Below are 14,773 nucleotides of genomic sequence, written 5' to 3' on the forward strand. Positions count from 1 at the left end.
CTTGATGGTGGTGGCCAGGTCTGCTTGGGCTTGCCCCCTGGACGACGAGAGGATAAGTATGTCGTCCAGGTAGCATTCCAATCTGACAGGCAGAGACCGGAGTCGTGCGGCTACAGCTGCCAGCAGCTTGGTGAAAGTCCGCGGGGCCGACAAGAGCCCGAAGGGAAGGGCCCTGTACTGGTAATGGGTGAACTGGAACCTCAGGAACTGGCGGTGCGTCGGGTGGATCGGAACATGCAGATACGCCTCCTTCAGGTCGACCGATGTCAGCAGATCGCCCGGTCTGACGCAGCCCAGGATGGTCTAGAGGGACTGCATCTTGAAGCGCTTGTACGCCAGATGCTTGTTCAGCTTCTTGAGGTCCAGGATTGCCCTCATCCCCCCTGATGACTTGGGGACCAGGAAGAGGATGGAATAAAAACCCCTGCCTTCTTGACCCCTGGGGACTTCCTCTATGGCCGCTATCTCTAAAAGGTGTTGAATCTCCGCCCTCATCAGTTGTAACTTGTGGGCGGACCTGGGATAGGGCAATGGAGGAAGGTTCTCGGGGGGAAGGACAGGAACTCAAGGGTCAGCCCGTGGAGGACCGTGTTCCTGACCCAGCTGCCCATCGTGGTTTCCTCCCACTGGGCAGCATAGAGCTGAAGCCGGCCGCCTATGGGGGGAGCCCTGTGACGGTCACTTTGACTTCCTAAGGCGCCTGTTGGAATAGCCTCCCCAGAAGGGTTTGCGGAAACCCTGCTGCTTCCCTCTGTCTCTAAAGGAGGGTCTATCCTGGGCGCGATCCTGTGAGGCGCCGTAGGCTCGACTAGGACCAGCAGTGGAAGTGGAGGGCTCGCTATTCCGAAAGGAATTTTTGCGAAAGGGCTGACCTTTCCGTTCATGCTTTTTTGTGACCGGAGGGAGCACCTTGCGCTTATCCTTATTCTCGGTGAGGAATGGATCTAGGGCCTCTCCAAACAGCTTACCCCCCTTGAAGGGGGCGGAAGCCACCTTCCATTTTGCTTTAACATCAGCCTGCCAGTGGCGGAGCCACAGCAGGCGCCTCAAGGTGACATTCGAGGCCAGCACCCTGGATGAAAATTTGGTGGCGGCCAGGGACGCGTCAGCAGAATACTCCACGGCGGCTATGATCTTGGTGATGTCCTGTCTAGTCTTGGAGTTGCCTGCCGGGAGGCCAGCCCGCAGTTTGCGGAGCCAGAAGAGGGCTGCCCTGCCAAAATAAGAGGAGCTGGCGGAAGCGCGCATGGCCCAGGCAGTGGCCTTGTGTGTCTTAAGAGCCGCGGATTCTGCCCTCTTGTCCTCTGCCTTGAGGCCTTCCAATAACTCAGCTGGAAGGGAAGTGGGGGATGTGAGAGCCATAATTGGATCGTCCACCTGAGGGACCTTGAGGAGCTCCTCCAGGGGAGCCTCCATGGTGAATAACTTCCTCTCCGTCCCACTGGGAGTGGCTAGAGTCCCCGGCTGCACCCATTGTCGCTGGATGATGTCCACAAATAACTGGGGTGCCGGCACAAGGTCCAAAGGTGGAGGAACCTCATTAAAAAGGCCTGCGCCGGGGTCCTGGGGCCCTATGACTATACCCGTGACCGGATCAGATACAGGCTTTGCTGCGGGGGCTGGGAGACCCATCTGGGGGCCTGCAGCCCTGGCCTTCATGAGGAGGGCCTTAAACATGGCCGGATTGAATAGGGCTGAGCCCGTGTCCTGTTCAGCAGCAGGTTCCTCATCCTCCAATAGGACCGGAACCTCTACCTCAGGCTCCTCCTGATCTGACACCTCACTAAGACCCGTGGGGGCAGGAGAGGGTGCCCTAGCTTCAGAGGCCTTGGGAATCTTGGCCTGACTGGGAGCTGGCTTGTGCGCCACAGAGGGCAACTGGGCCGCCAGCTGTACCATGCCATCTGAGATGCCTTTGGATATGGCCTGAGCTACCACCTCCTCCATGGCCCTGGATAGGATGGACTCCTGACCCTGCGGGGGAGGGGGCTCCAATTCAGATGGAGCTAAGGATTCCTCCTCAGCTCCTGAATCAATGTCTGCTAGGGAATCCATAGCCATGGAATGGGCAGGGGATCCCAAGGAAGCCCTATGAGGGTTGGGGGAGAACCCAAAGTCCTCACTGCCTGGGCCTAGAGGGGATTCCCCTTGCTGGGATTCACCCCTGGGAGACCCACCCCCGGTCTCGTTGGGGGATGACTCCATAGAAATCTTGCACTGTGCGGCCTGGGCCTTCTGGAACTGTTTCTCCAGGGCCTTCTGACAGCGCAGTGCCAGTTTTTCCTCAGCCTTGGAGGCCGAGCCTGCCTTAGGCTGCTTCTCCCCTGGGGAAATACCCCCCCAACTCCCTTGCCTGATGGATTGGGCCTGCTACGCTTAGTGGGAGTGGGCCCGGTCTTTTCCCCTTGCCTCTCTTCCATGCTGATAGTATTAAGCTGTTGCTCCATTCTGGCAATGGCAGTAGACCAGGCCTGGGGTAGGCCAGAACCTGATCCACACGCTGGGCCTTTAAGGCTCAGAGGCCTAGCCGGCTGAAGAGAGGAGAGGGAGGCTGGAGCTGGCTGAGAGGATTCGCCTAGCGCCTGCGGATCCGCGCTGAAGGCAGGTAGGCGGGGGTTTGAAGCCTGGGTTCCCTGCGGCCGCTGGAAGGAAAAGGAAGGCAAGAGACAGCGTGGGCACCCCACGTGAGGCTCCGGGCTTAAGGCGGCCCTCGGCGGTGATCTGCTGATCACGGCAAGAATAGAGGCCTGGAAACGAAGGCGCGCCAAAACGGGCCGTTTAAAATGGCAGGCTCTCTTGCTGCGCACGCCTGGTGCGTTGTCGGGCCGGCACGGAGCCTAGCGCTCCTGTCAGGGGCTCAGGAAGGTTTTAGCTGCCAAATCGCCTCCCCCCCCCCACGTACTCACTGAACCGGCGTTTTGGGAGAGACCCGACCTAGAAACAGCCCAGGTGAAGGCTGGGCTGCGATCGCCCCAGGGAGCCTGCCTGCGTGATGGATTAAAGCAGAATCCTCGTAGAAGTAGAAAAGCAGGATAAAATTACCCTAACTACAACCTATCTATCCAAACTAGCAAAAAGGAGCTACAAACTCTCTAGGAAATACTAAATTGGGGTCCAGCTTGCTGCACAAGGACTGGAGCCCCTGTAAATACCTCCTGTTGGGCGACTGAGTTTTTTAAAACTGAGCCTCTGGAGCAACCAGGAGGCGGAGCTACAACAGAAAAAAATCAACTCAGTCCTTGGGCAGCAAGCTGAAGTTAAACCCGAGCTTGGACACTCCAAGCAGCGCCTAGGAGAAACTAGGTATTCTGATTTGTTAAGAAAAGAAATGTTTTCTACAGGGTCAAATCCACTATTAGATATTAAACCACCTTCTGAGTTTACTTATTAATACAATGTATTATCATGTTCTTATATTTAGAACTGTGCAATCTTCTTTGCATTTTGAGAAGTGTAGAAAAGTGCATATAATAGTAACTTTATCATCATACAATATACAGAAAGATATATGAATTAAAATGAGTTACTTTTGTTCAGATGAAAAATTCCAAACACTTCCTTACAAGAACTTACTTGATGAGAGCTGCAATAATCTGAACATTCAGTGCTGATCCACTCATAAAACGATCATGTAGGATTTGAAATCCATTTAAGGTGCCAAACTTGTTGATGAGATCTACTAGCCAACCCTGCAAAAAAATGTTTTCTCCTTTACAAGTAATTTCTACCACCAAAACACATATTTACATCACAGATGTTGCTCAACATATTTGATTTAAATTAGATGCCAGTATCTTTAAATCATTCTTTTACCTTTACCTAGTACTATCCTTTAAACTTTATTGAAATTTGAAAAATTATATAACATAAAATTCAATCTTTAATTATGACATTTTAAAGGCAGAATAAGTATTTTATTTTTATTTTATTTTAGTCAGAAACAAAGGCAGGATTATATTTAAAAATCTATTTATTTTAGGTTCCATAATCTAATTTAGCTAAAATAAATTTATTAAATTGCATCGAGAATAACAACTAATTCAAGCATTCAAGTGCTTTATCCACAACCACTGTTATTCAATTTAATACTCTGAAAAAGTACTATTTGCAGTACAAAAAGAATCTGAATTATCAAAATTGTCAATGATATCATTACTTAAATATTAGACTGAAATCATATTCTAAAAACCCTTTGCATAGGCTTCTGTTGAAATAAATGCACAAATTCTAGTTTTTCTGACTCAAATAAGAAAACCAATTTCTGTAGTTTTCTTTTATCTCCGGAAATTACTTTTCAGAGATTTCATCTATAGTTCCAATTTCAATCAACATACCTTTGGTGACCTTGGGTCTGGAGGACGAGCATAAAGTTCATCTTCAGCTAGCTGAGCTCCAGCAGGAACAGTTTCTGAGGGACGTGTACCATTATAAAGATGGAATTTGCAATGAGGATTTAAGGCCATTGCAAGAAGTTCAAGAAGAGGAAACCAATCTTGGGCCAGCTTTGCCACACAAAGTTCTACTAGGCGATGGGTGTTGTTAATGATACATCTCTATTTAAAAGAAAATGATTTTAGATATTCTGCCTTGCATTCAAATTCTGTCACTAATCTTATTACAGTAATAAACACACTGCTACACTGCAGTGTGTTTTAGGTTTAAACTAACAATTACCCAACTGTAGACAAAGGGTCCCTGAGGAACTACACAATTTTTATAAGGGGTCTGTGACACGCACCAAACATGGCAAATAAAACAAACACAGTCACACTGCTTATTCACAACCATTGACCAAAAAATATTCCACTGCCTAGGTAGAAAACTGAAAAGAAAAATATTAGGGGATCAAGGGAAACCCTTTTTTTTCCAATGACACTTCTCTCCCATCCAGCATAGTCACTACATGCATGATTTTTCTCATTAATGTCACTGTTCCTGCATGTCATGGTCAGCTCTAACTCAGAGAAGCCTGCTAAGTGAATTTCAGCCTGTGGAAGCTTTGAATATTCAATGACATGAGGCTGGTTCACTCAGCAATCACCAGGACTAGCTGTGCCCCCTCCCATAGGATGAGGAACCAGAAAGACCATCCAGACCCAGAATTCACTTTTTGCAATAGAGAAAACTTGACTTCTCTTCTTGAGAAAAACTGCAATGGTACTCAGAACTCTGTGACCTGAGCTGATGCCTGTGGAAATCTGCTCCCTGGGACCCCAACCATCTGATTACATACCTATGATACTGAGACTCTTATACTGTGCCCAATGATGCTTCTGTATCCTGCTTTGGATTTTGATTACTGAAAACTTTTACCGACAAATTTCCAAAGATCTGGGGGACTGCTCAAATCTGATTGTGAAAGTAAAATTCCCTGTCTGCCACTGCCTGTATTTGAACCATTTAAAGAAGACTTCCCCAACCTTTCCAGCTTTGCGGCCCAGTGGCAGGGGATGCTTCCGGGTAAGCAGCAGGAAAGTGTGCATGTACAGCTCCATTTGTGTGAGCGGCAGGCATGTGTACACGCTACTTGCACAAATGGAGTGTGTGTGCATACGCTCTCCTGCTGCTCATACATGTGGGGGTGTACACTCTCGCCCACCAATTCCGCAGCGTAGTTCTGAACGGCTCAAGGGCCAGTAGTGGGCCACAGCCTGGGGGTTGGGACTCCTGATTTAAAGCAAAGTCTGCAACCAAATTCCTTTATCCTGCATTGAGCCTACCTGCTATCATGTAAGTTTCTTATAAATGTCCTCACTTTGCCATAGCTGTTCTCTATAAGCTCCTACTGTTCTCCCTATCTTTCACACAGCTACCCAGTGACTCTCTGTGCATGTTACATCCCATATTTTTCTTCTGTATATTTTCACACCCCACACTGTCAACCTGATGACATGTATACAATTACTATGATGAGGAAGACTGCAAAAGTTTAATATTAAAGTATTTTCCTATTCAAAAAAATTGGAAATTACTGAGTTTAGAAAGCCAGGGAGCTTGGGAAATTAAATCTCCTTTTTTTTTAAGCACACTGGATTTGTTTATTATATGAGTAGCTAACTCCAACTTACATGTATTTCAAATTTCCAGCCACTCACTGCCTCATCTGTAAGTATTTTTGTGAAAGAAATTGTTAACCCATCTCGGAAAAATCGTTGACAGGCCTCACTTTTAACATCAAGACCTATGTAAAAAAACAATAACATTATTTCTATGGAATGTCAATCCTCAAAACACCAATGACAACAGATCATTCAGAATCTTTTTCAAGATTTAAAGCACTTTTTAGCCTTAGATATCTCTTGTACTTTATCCAAATTCAATAAGTGCTAGTTTCTTTAGTAAATCTAAAAAATTTAACACCACAGGATTTTTAACGTGAAAAATCCCAAAACCTGGAAGAAAATATAATCAGAACACTAATAGCTGGGGATGGAAGGTAGATTTATAAAAACTAAATGTTTTTGAGGGGTTACAAAAGAAACAGGAATACAAAGGCACTAAGGTAATGTCTGTTTAAGACTATTCCCAATTCATACAGGTAAACCACTTAAAAATTTAGCCGGGAATATTAGTTACATCCATTTTTCTTAATGTTTTATTTTTCAGCTTACCCTTTTTACTAAGCTCAATAGCAGCTTCTAGAAGAACTTCTAACTCCCCCTTAGGCAACACAGGAACAACCCATCGAGGTCTAGGAAAACGTAAGAATATAATTCATTTTACATTACATCTAGTTTTTCCCCACTCATGTATCCCTCATACAGGGATACATACATTCAGAAACACATAGAAAAAATCTGCCATAATTTGATACTATACTTTGTAAACAAGTCATGTTTTACATGCACTCCTTGTTTAGAAACTGAGTTATATTCCAACGAGCAGGTCGTTAAGTGAATATGTGACTGAGAGAAGATAGATGCTGTGAAGATCACTGAGTTTCTGTCATTTCATATAAATCAAGTTCTCATACAACTACACCAGCATTCCTCTTATTCCAGCATGCATTGTTGTCATGAATATAAAATTTAGTCATAAATGTACACATTGGTTGGAAAGTATTTTTTAAAACATTTTGTCATATTTCAAATAATCAATAACCAAGGTAATTGGTAAACAAGAAGTGGATGTATTTGTTTAAAAGCTACTGAAATAAATCCAAAATGCCAACAGAAGTTAACCGCACCACTGTTAGAACTTTTAAAAATTAAAAAAACATTTAAAAAAAACCTGTTGATCATGTCATCCAATTTTGCCAAGTCAGTGTGTGGAAATGCAGGCTCTTCATCTTCAAGTTGTGGTGGGGCATCACCTTGACCCTGTTCATCAGGGGGAGTAGCTGGGGAATTCTCATTTGAAGAATCGGGTGAAGAAGTCTGAAATGGAAACTATGGATTTCTATGAACTATTCAATTTTCATCATTTTTCTTTATTTGTTGTGGACTTCTATTAGTTCCACCTTACCCTCCGCCCAGTGGTGCGATTCAAATAATTTAACAACCGGTTCTCTGCCCTAATGACCAGCTGGGTAGATGGGGGTTCGGTAATCATGTGACTGTGTGGGCGTGGCCAACTCAACGTTCCTCAAGTCGATGGGCGCTTTGCCTTAGCTATTACAATGGAATAAGGGTTAACCGAAGAGGCATCTTCTGTAAGAAGGGCAATAAAAATTAGACTATATTAGGATTAGCCCTGTAAAGTGGAAAAAAACAAAATGAGATTTCTTCCAACAACTGGTTCTTCGAGCTGCTTAGAAAGTTAACAACTGGTTCTCCCGAATAGGTGGTAACTGGCTGAATCCCACCACTGCCTCCGCCTCAGTGAATGGTGTGCAAAAGTTCGCCTGGCTTGAGAGACAGAGTTTTCAGAGGGCCGATCTAGCATCCGGGCTAGTTACAACACAAGCATTCATTCTTGGCTTTGAGAGTCCTATGGGCCTAGCTTTTTGCCTAGCTTTGTCTGGCTAATGGGGAGAAAACAGATGGGGGCCTGGGGAGAAAGCCTGCATCAAGCTAGACTGGGAAAGTTAGTTGTAAGAGGAGAAGCCGGGTTAGCTGACTCAGGGACTTCCTGGGCCCCCTCTAGGCCCCCTAGAGAGATCTAGGGCTGGCAGTGATGCGCTCTCTTTCTCTCTCTCTCTCTCTCTCTCTCTCTCTCTCTCACACACACACACACACACACAGACAGACACACACACACACACCTGCACACGCACAGACAAACAGGTTGGATTTTTCTTTCCTCCTGCCCCTCCCACCGGAGTGTCCCCTGGATTCCCTCCCCAACCCTGCCTGTCTCATACAGGCACCATCCACATGAGTGACATAGAGTTGGCCGTGCCCACTCAGTCACATGACCTCCCCAGCCACTTGGAAGAAGCTGTTGGTTGTTAAATTATTTGAATCCCACCACTGGTAGTAAAACCTTATTATTCAGGCTAATAAACTGCAGTATTGGCACTTTACAATAAATAAATGGGTTTTGGGTTGCAGTTTGGGAAGTCGGTCCCTAAAAGGTTGCCATCACAGTATTAGGCCAATACTTGCAGGCACAGTTTCCCACAGATACACAATTCCAATTTGTGATCTCCTCACAGCTTTCCCACTGACTGCTTGTCAGAAGCCAGCAGCGAAGGTTGGAAATGGAAATGACCATTGGCTTACCTGAAGGGTCATTCTCTGTGCGCTGCAGGAGAGTCCAAGCATGGGTTAAATTCTGTCCCTCTGCCCAATGGACTGGACTGAATTTTCTGGCCATGCCTCCTGGTCTCCTCTGATATTCAGTTTTTCAATGAAGGCATGGTTCCGTGGAAGACAAATCTATCATAGTAGATCCATAAAGTCTAATAGATGAGGATAGGTCCATTCCGATGGAAAAAAGGTACCCCTGGGTGGGGTTGGACTCTTCTGCAGCACACAGAGAACAGCCCTTCAGGTAAGCCAATGGTTATTCTCCTGTGCGCTGCTTGGAGAGCCCAAGCATGGGACATACCCAAGCAAAAAATGTCCAAGGGTGGGAACAGAAGACAACCCAACCCTATGAAGACGTAGAAACAACGCTCTGCAAAAATCTTCTTCTGAAAGCAGTTTCTGCAGAGGCAAATTTGTCCAATTTATAATGTCTGACAAATAATGATGGGGTCACCCAAGTTGCTGCCTTGCAGATCTCCTTAACTGAGGCCTGGGTGGCCCAGCTTGCCGTCGTGGCCGCACTTCGCATCTAGTGCACTGTTATGCGTGAAGGAACTGGTCTGCCCTGCTGTTCGTAAGCAAGAGAAGTGCAAGCCTTGATCCATCTCCCAATGGTAAACGAGGTGACCTTAAGCCCATGGATACGGATTGAAAAGAAACAAGCAAGGCTTCAGAATGATGAAAGGAGGCCATATGTTTGAGATACCTCTTAAGTGTCCTGAGAACGTTGAGAGAGTGCCAATGACGCTCTCGGGTGGCTTGGACACGGGCAAAAGTCTGGAAGAGCTACTTCCTGGGCTTGATGAAAATACAAGTTGACCTTCGGCAGGAAGGATGGGTCAAAATGAAGCACAACTCTGTCTGGATGGATGATGCACAAATCATCCCAGACTGACAGGGCCGCTAACTCCGAGATCCTGCGGGCCGACGTAATAGCGACAAAGAAAGCAATCTTAAGAGTCAAGTGTTGCAAAGAAGAATTGTGGAGAGGCTCAAAGGGCATGTTGGTAAGCGCTCTGAGAACTGTGGAGAGATCCCGTGAGGGGTAGCAGTGAACTACCTGAGGGCTTAAATTGGAAGGCCCATGTAAGAAACTACGGACCTCAGGGTATCTACTGAGCATCTGGTGCATGACAGATGAAAGCCTGGTTGATAACGCAGCTAGTGGATATGGCGCCGCAATGTGTTAGGAGCTAGACCTTTATCAAGGCCTTCTTGGAGGAACTCCAAGGTTTGTGGGAGCAAAGCTGCCGCAGGCTGAATTTGATGTTCAACACACCAGCGAGCAAAGGTGGCCCAAGTGGTGTCATAGATGCTGGTGGTAGCAATAGCAATAGCAGTAGACTTATATACCGCTTCATAGGCCTTTCAGGCCTCTCTAAGCGGTTTACAGAGAGTCAGCATATTGCCCCCAACAATCTGGGTCCTCATTTTACCCACCTCGGAAGGATGGAAGGCTGAGTCAACCCTGAGCCGGTGAGATTTGAACCGCTGACCTGCTGATCTAGCAGTAGCCTGCAGTGCTGCATTTAACCACTGCGCCACCTTGGTAGAAGGGTGTCTGGAGGATTGAATGGTTCTGATGACCCTGGTGGAGAACCTCGCCCACTTCAGGAGGTCCCTCTCAAGTGCCAGATGGTTAGTTTGAGCCACTGGGGCTCCGGATGGTGAACCATCCCCTGACTGAGAGATAGACTCCTGGGGAATTCTCTAGGAGTGTGCAATGGAAAGGTAGGTCAGGTCGGCGATTCAAGCCTGTCTGGGCCAGTAGGGTGCCACCAGGAGAACCTCCGCCCGTTCCTCCAGTATCTTCTTGATCGCTCTTGAAATGAGTGCCAATGGGGGAAAGGCATAAACCTGCCCCGGAGGCCAGGGACAATGGAGTATCAACTCCTTCCACCCAGACACTGATACCTGGTGAAAAAGCGAGGGAGATGGGCATTCTCTGGAGTGGTAAATAGATCGACCAGGGGACGGCTGAACCTATGCAACAGTTGATGAAAAGAGTCGTGGGTGTAGACGCCATTTTGAATAATGCAGGAGTGGTCCTGCTCAGCCAATCCGCCTAAACATTGTTCACCCCGGAGATGTGCTCCACTCACATGGATTCCAGATGTCTTTCTGCCCATTGACCGATCGCCTCTGCCTCTAACATGAGAGATATGGACCTGGTACCACCTTGGCGGTTTATGTGCACCTTCGTTGTTATGTTTTTGGTGGCCGTGGATGTCCTTTTGAAAACTTCGAAGCGCAAGTCTTACTACTCTCAGCTCCAACCAGTTGATGTTGTGAGTGAGTTCTTGAGCTGACCACTGACCTTGTGCAACTTTGTTGTAAAGATGGGCAATCTTCATGATGGTAATCTGAGCAGGCTCCTTGAAGAAAGTCCCCTTCATCAGAACCAGGGACTGCCACCACCTGAGGGAGTTAATGACCTTGGGAGGAAGTCGCAACCTGACTGGAGAGTTCCTGGCATAGGCCTTCTGTATTGGGAGCAGAAACCACTGCAGTTCTCCTGTGTGCAGGAGGAACTATTGATAGACACAATATCATTTTTCCCAGTAATTGTGACAGTGTCAGCACCTGTGCGCTGGGGGAGAGGCGGACTCGTTGGGCAAGTTCTTGAAGGCTCGCAATGTGGTCCTGAGACAGGTATACGTGGCAAGAGGATGTGTCTATCATTGCTTCCACATGTAAAAGTCTGGTGACAGGAGTCAGGTGACTTTTGTCGAGGTTGATAGGTCTGTAGCATTCGCATGGTGTTGTGAAGGTTGCACGCCAACTGAACTGGTGACAACGACTGAATCAAGATGTGGTTGAGATAGCATTGGAAGCTGATCGGACACCCCCATAGATGCGCAGCCACTGCTGATAGGATCTTTGTAAAAGTCCTGTGGTCTGATGACTGGCCGAACAAAAGGGCCTTGTACTGAAAGTGGGACCCTGCAAAGAAGAACCTCAGGTAGCATCTGTGCGTGGGTCTGATGGGCACATGCAGCTATGCCTCCTTCAGGTCATTGACATCAGGAAACCCCCTTCTTGAGTGCAGCCCAGGATGGATTGTAGGGACTGCATTTTGAATTTCTTGTAGGCCAGATGTTCGTTTAACTTTTTTAGATCTAATATTGCTCTCCACCTCCCCCCCACAAGCTTTTGGGAACCAGAAATAGAATGGAATAGAACTCCTTGCCCTTGCCCTGGGGGGAACTGGTTCTATGGCCCTATCTCCCTTAGATGACAAATCTCGGCCTCCATGAGGCCTTTCTTGGTGGGACATTTGGGAGTCGAGCAACGGATAAAGTGGTGCGGGGGGGGGGGGAGAGGAACTGTCTGAAGGACCCACACATCTGAGGTAATCTCCTGCCCTCTGGGAGGATTGAGATGGTGGTCACTTATTCCGACGGAATGGTCTGTTGGCCCTCCTCAAAAGGACCGACAGGAGAAGGGCTGATGACAGGCTGCCTATCTTGAGCGTGATCTGTTCCTTGTGTGTACAGATGCTGAGATGAAGAGGTGGTAGGTTGAGAGTCAGACTGAAGGGGTGTCTGTCAGTGGAAGTAGGAAGAGCATCTACGGTCCAGTTTATGGGACACAGAAGGCATCACTTTCTGCTTGTCCTTGTTCTCAATCAATACGGAGTCTAGAGTATCCCAAACAGCTTTGAAGGGGGAGGAAGCAAGCTTCCATTCTGATCTCATGTCCACGTTCCAATGGCGGAGCCATAAGAGCTGACAAGATGTAACGTTGGATGACATAGCACATGAAATGAACTTTGCTGCATTACAGGTAGCATCTGCTGAATATTCCACTGTGGCCACGATCTTATTTATATTGTGGCACAGTCTGGTGAGCAGTTGGCGAAGCCAGGGTATTGTGGCCCTATTAAAAAATGAGGTGAAGGTGGCCGCTTTAATGGCCCATGCTGTGGCTTGATGAGTCTTGTGAAAAGTCGATTCAGCTCTCTTGTCCTCTGTCTTAAGACCTTCCAGCAAGTCATATGCTAACAATGAGGAAGAGGTAAGAGCCGCCACCGGAAGATTGACAGAGGGAATCTTAAGTATGTCCTCCATGCTGGGATCCACCGAATAGAGGCGATTGTCATTACCCCCAGGGGTGGCCAAGGTCCCTGGTTGCACCCACTGACGTTGGACCACGTCCTTGAAAAGTTTGGGTGAGGGAATAATCTCCTGCACCGGAACGTTCTCATCAAACAACCCTTTGCTAGGAACCGCCGAATCCCTAGTGCCCTGGTCCAGGGCAACCCCCACCTCCATATGAGTGGACACTTTGGCCTTAAATAGAATAGACTTGAATAGAGTGGGCTTGAATAGCCCAGCAAAGGCAGGCTTGTCAGGGACCATGGTCTCATCCTCTGACAAGTCCTCATCCCCAGGATCCTCAGCCTACCATACTGACTCTGCACTAGTCACCAACAGAATCAGGGAAGAAGGTCTGTGGGGGCGAGCATGCTTCTTGCTAGCCTGGGGCACTGGTTGGGATACAGGTGGTTGTACCTCATGCCTCTGTAGCCCTTTGGCTATACCCTGGGAGATCGCCTTGGCAATTACTTCGTGCATCTCCACTGAGAGAGCAGGGCCTCTGCTGGCTCTGGCTCCCTTGATGGTCTCCCTAGAAGCCCTGCCCGCCTTTCTAAAATAGGGCCCCACCTAGATGGTGGACTGGCCTGCAGGTTCAGGTGCCTCAGAGATCTCATCCGCCATAGGTGACAATAGCTGTCCAAACACCAACAGCCAAAGGTGGAATCGGGTGATAGATGTCGACACTCCTGAGGGCTGTGCGAGGCAGGTTGAGCATGGGCCAAAAGCGGACACAACACTGCTGAGATCAGGAAGGCTGGCAGGGCTCAATAGCCAAGCGGCAGGAGGCACGATGAGGAGGTGGCTGCTGCCAAGGCCTCCGAAAGATTGCCTCCCTGCTCGCTGTTGCTGGTCTGGATCCACACTAAAGCTCTTCGCCCCTAAGCTGCTACTGAAATGAGCGTGGGAATTCAAAATGGGCGCTCCAAAATGGCTGGCTCAAAATGGCCACGCCCAGGGAATAGCCACACTGCTCGGCACCAACAAAAGGAAGCCGTTCCAATCTTCACGCTTTACCAAAGCCAACAAGAAGCGCCTGTGTGTCTTGCTGCACAGATCGCCAAGTGGACAATCTCAGTGGTAAAGAGCCAGCTGGCTGCACATTCCCAGCACCCGAGCAGAGCCCAGGATGCTTGGAAAGCACTGCTCCCTTTACAAGTTTAACAGATCCAGATCAAAGAAAACCACTACAATCTACACCTAAGTAAGTAAAACTAAAAATCAAATACTGTAGCTGAAAACTCAAAGCTCTAAACAATAAATATCTGGAGACTCTTTAAGTTATGTCCAAATGGGCTGGACTGAATTGAAAAACTGGATATCAGAGACCAGGAGGCGTGGCCAGAAAAATTCAATCTAGTCCATTGGGCAGAGGGCAGAATTTAACTCATGCTTGGATTCTCCAAGCAGCACACAGGAGAAATGTGATCACAGGACACTGCAACATTGTAACTACAACCCAGCTGGCCAAGGCTCAAATCACTATATGACCCAGGAAAGCTGTGATGGCCACAACTGTTAGGACCTGTTCCCACTCATTTAGCACTATAGTAATTTAGAACAGTTTGTTGAATGGACATTAAGCAAAAATTATCTGTATTTGCAGCCAACAGTAGCCCTCTATTATCAATTCTGAATTTCATATAACAACAAGAATTGTAAAAGACCTAATTAGAATTCTCTGTTATATTCAGATGCAAGTATATACATTGCAAAGGCATATTTAGCATACCTGATTCTGCTGGATAGGAGGCTGGGACTGTCCATCAGGAGCCTGTCCCTGGCTGTCATTCCCTCCTACTGGAGAGCCACGAGTTGTGGCTGTCATACTCGAAACAGGGCAGATTTTTGCAATTTTGTCTGTTTATGTAGTTGTTGAGAGAGAAAAACTTATAGTCGGCTTAATAAAGTTGAAGTACCAGCGTAGATCTGTTTTAAAAAGCTCCAACTCAAGAACAAGCCATTTTGCAGAGACCATTGCATAAT

The 14,773-nt window shown here is 47.4% G+C and overlaps 1 protein-coding gene across 2 annotated transcripts in view; it reads right to left on the reverse strand.

Annotated features, from left to right (window-relative positions):
- Window positions 1–14,773, reverse strand: part of USP9X (ubiquitin specific peptidase 9 X-linked) — a 192,375-nt gene that overhangs the window by 130,910 nt on the left and 46,692 nt on the right. For both annotated transcript variants that reach the window (XM_032219596.1, XM_032219595.1), the window contains exons 3-8: window positions 14,520–14,773; window positions 7,231–7,376; window positions 6,612–6,691; window positions 6,069–6,181; window positions 4,335–4,553; window positions 3,574–3,689 (exon numbers count right to left, since the gene is read on the reverse strand). In XM_032219596.1, the coding sequence (XP_032075487.1) occupies window positions 3,574–3,689; window positions 4,335–4,553; window positions 6,069–6,181; window positions 6,612–6,691; window positions 7,231–7,376; window positions 14,520–14,615 (770 nt within the window). In that variant the 5' untranslated portion in view covers window positions 14,616–14,773. The remainder of the gene's footprint in view (window positions 1–3,573; window positions 3,690–4,334; window positions 4,554–6,068; window positions 6,182–6,611; window positions 6,692–7,230; window positions 7,377–14,519) is intronic.

Source organism: Thamnophis elegans, chromosome 6 (assembly GCF_009769535.1).
Source record: "Thamnophis elegans isolate rThaEle1 chromosome 6, rThaEle1.pri, whole genome shotgun sequence".
Taxonomy (NCBI): Eukaryota; Metazoa; Chordata; class Lepidosauria; order Squamata; family Colubridae; genus Thamnophis; species Thamnophis elegans.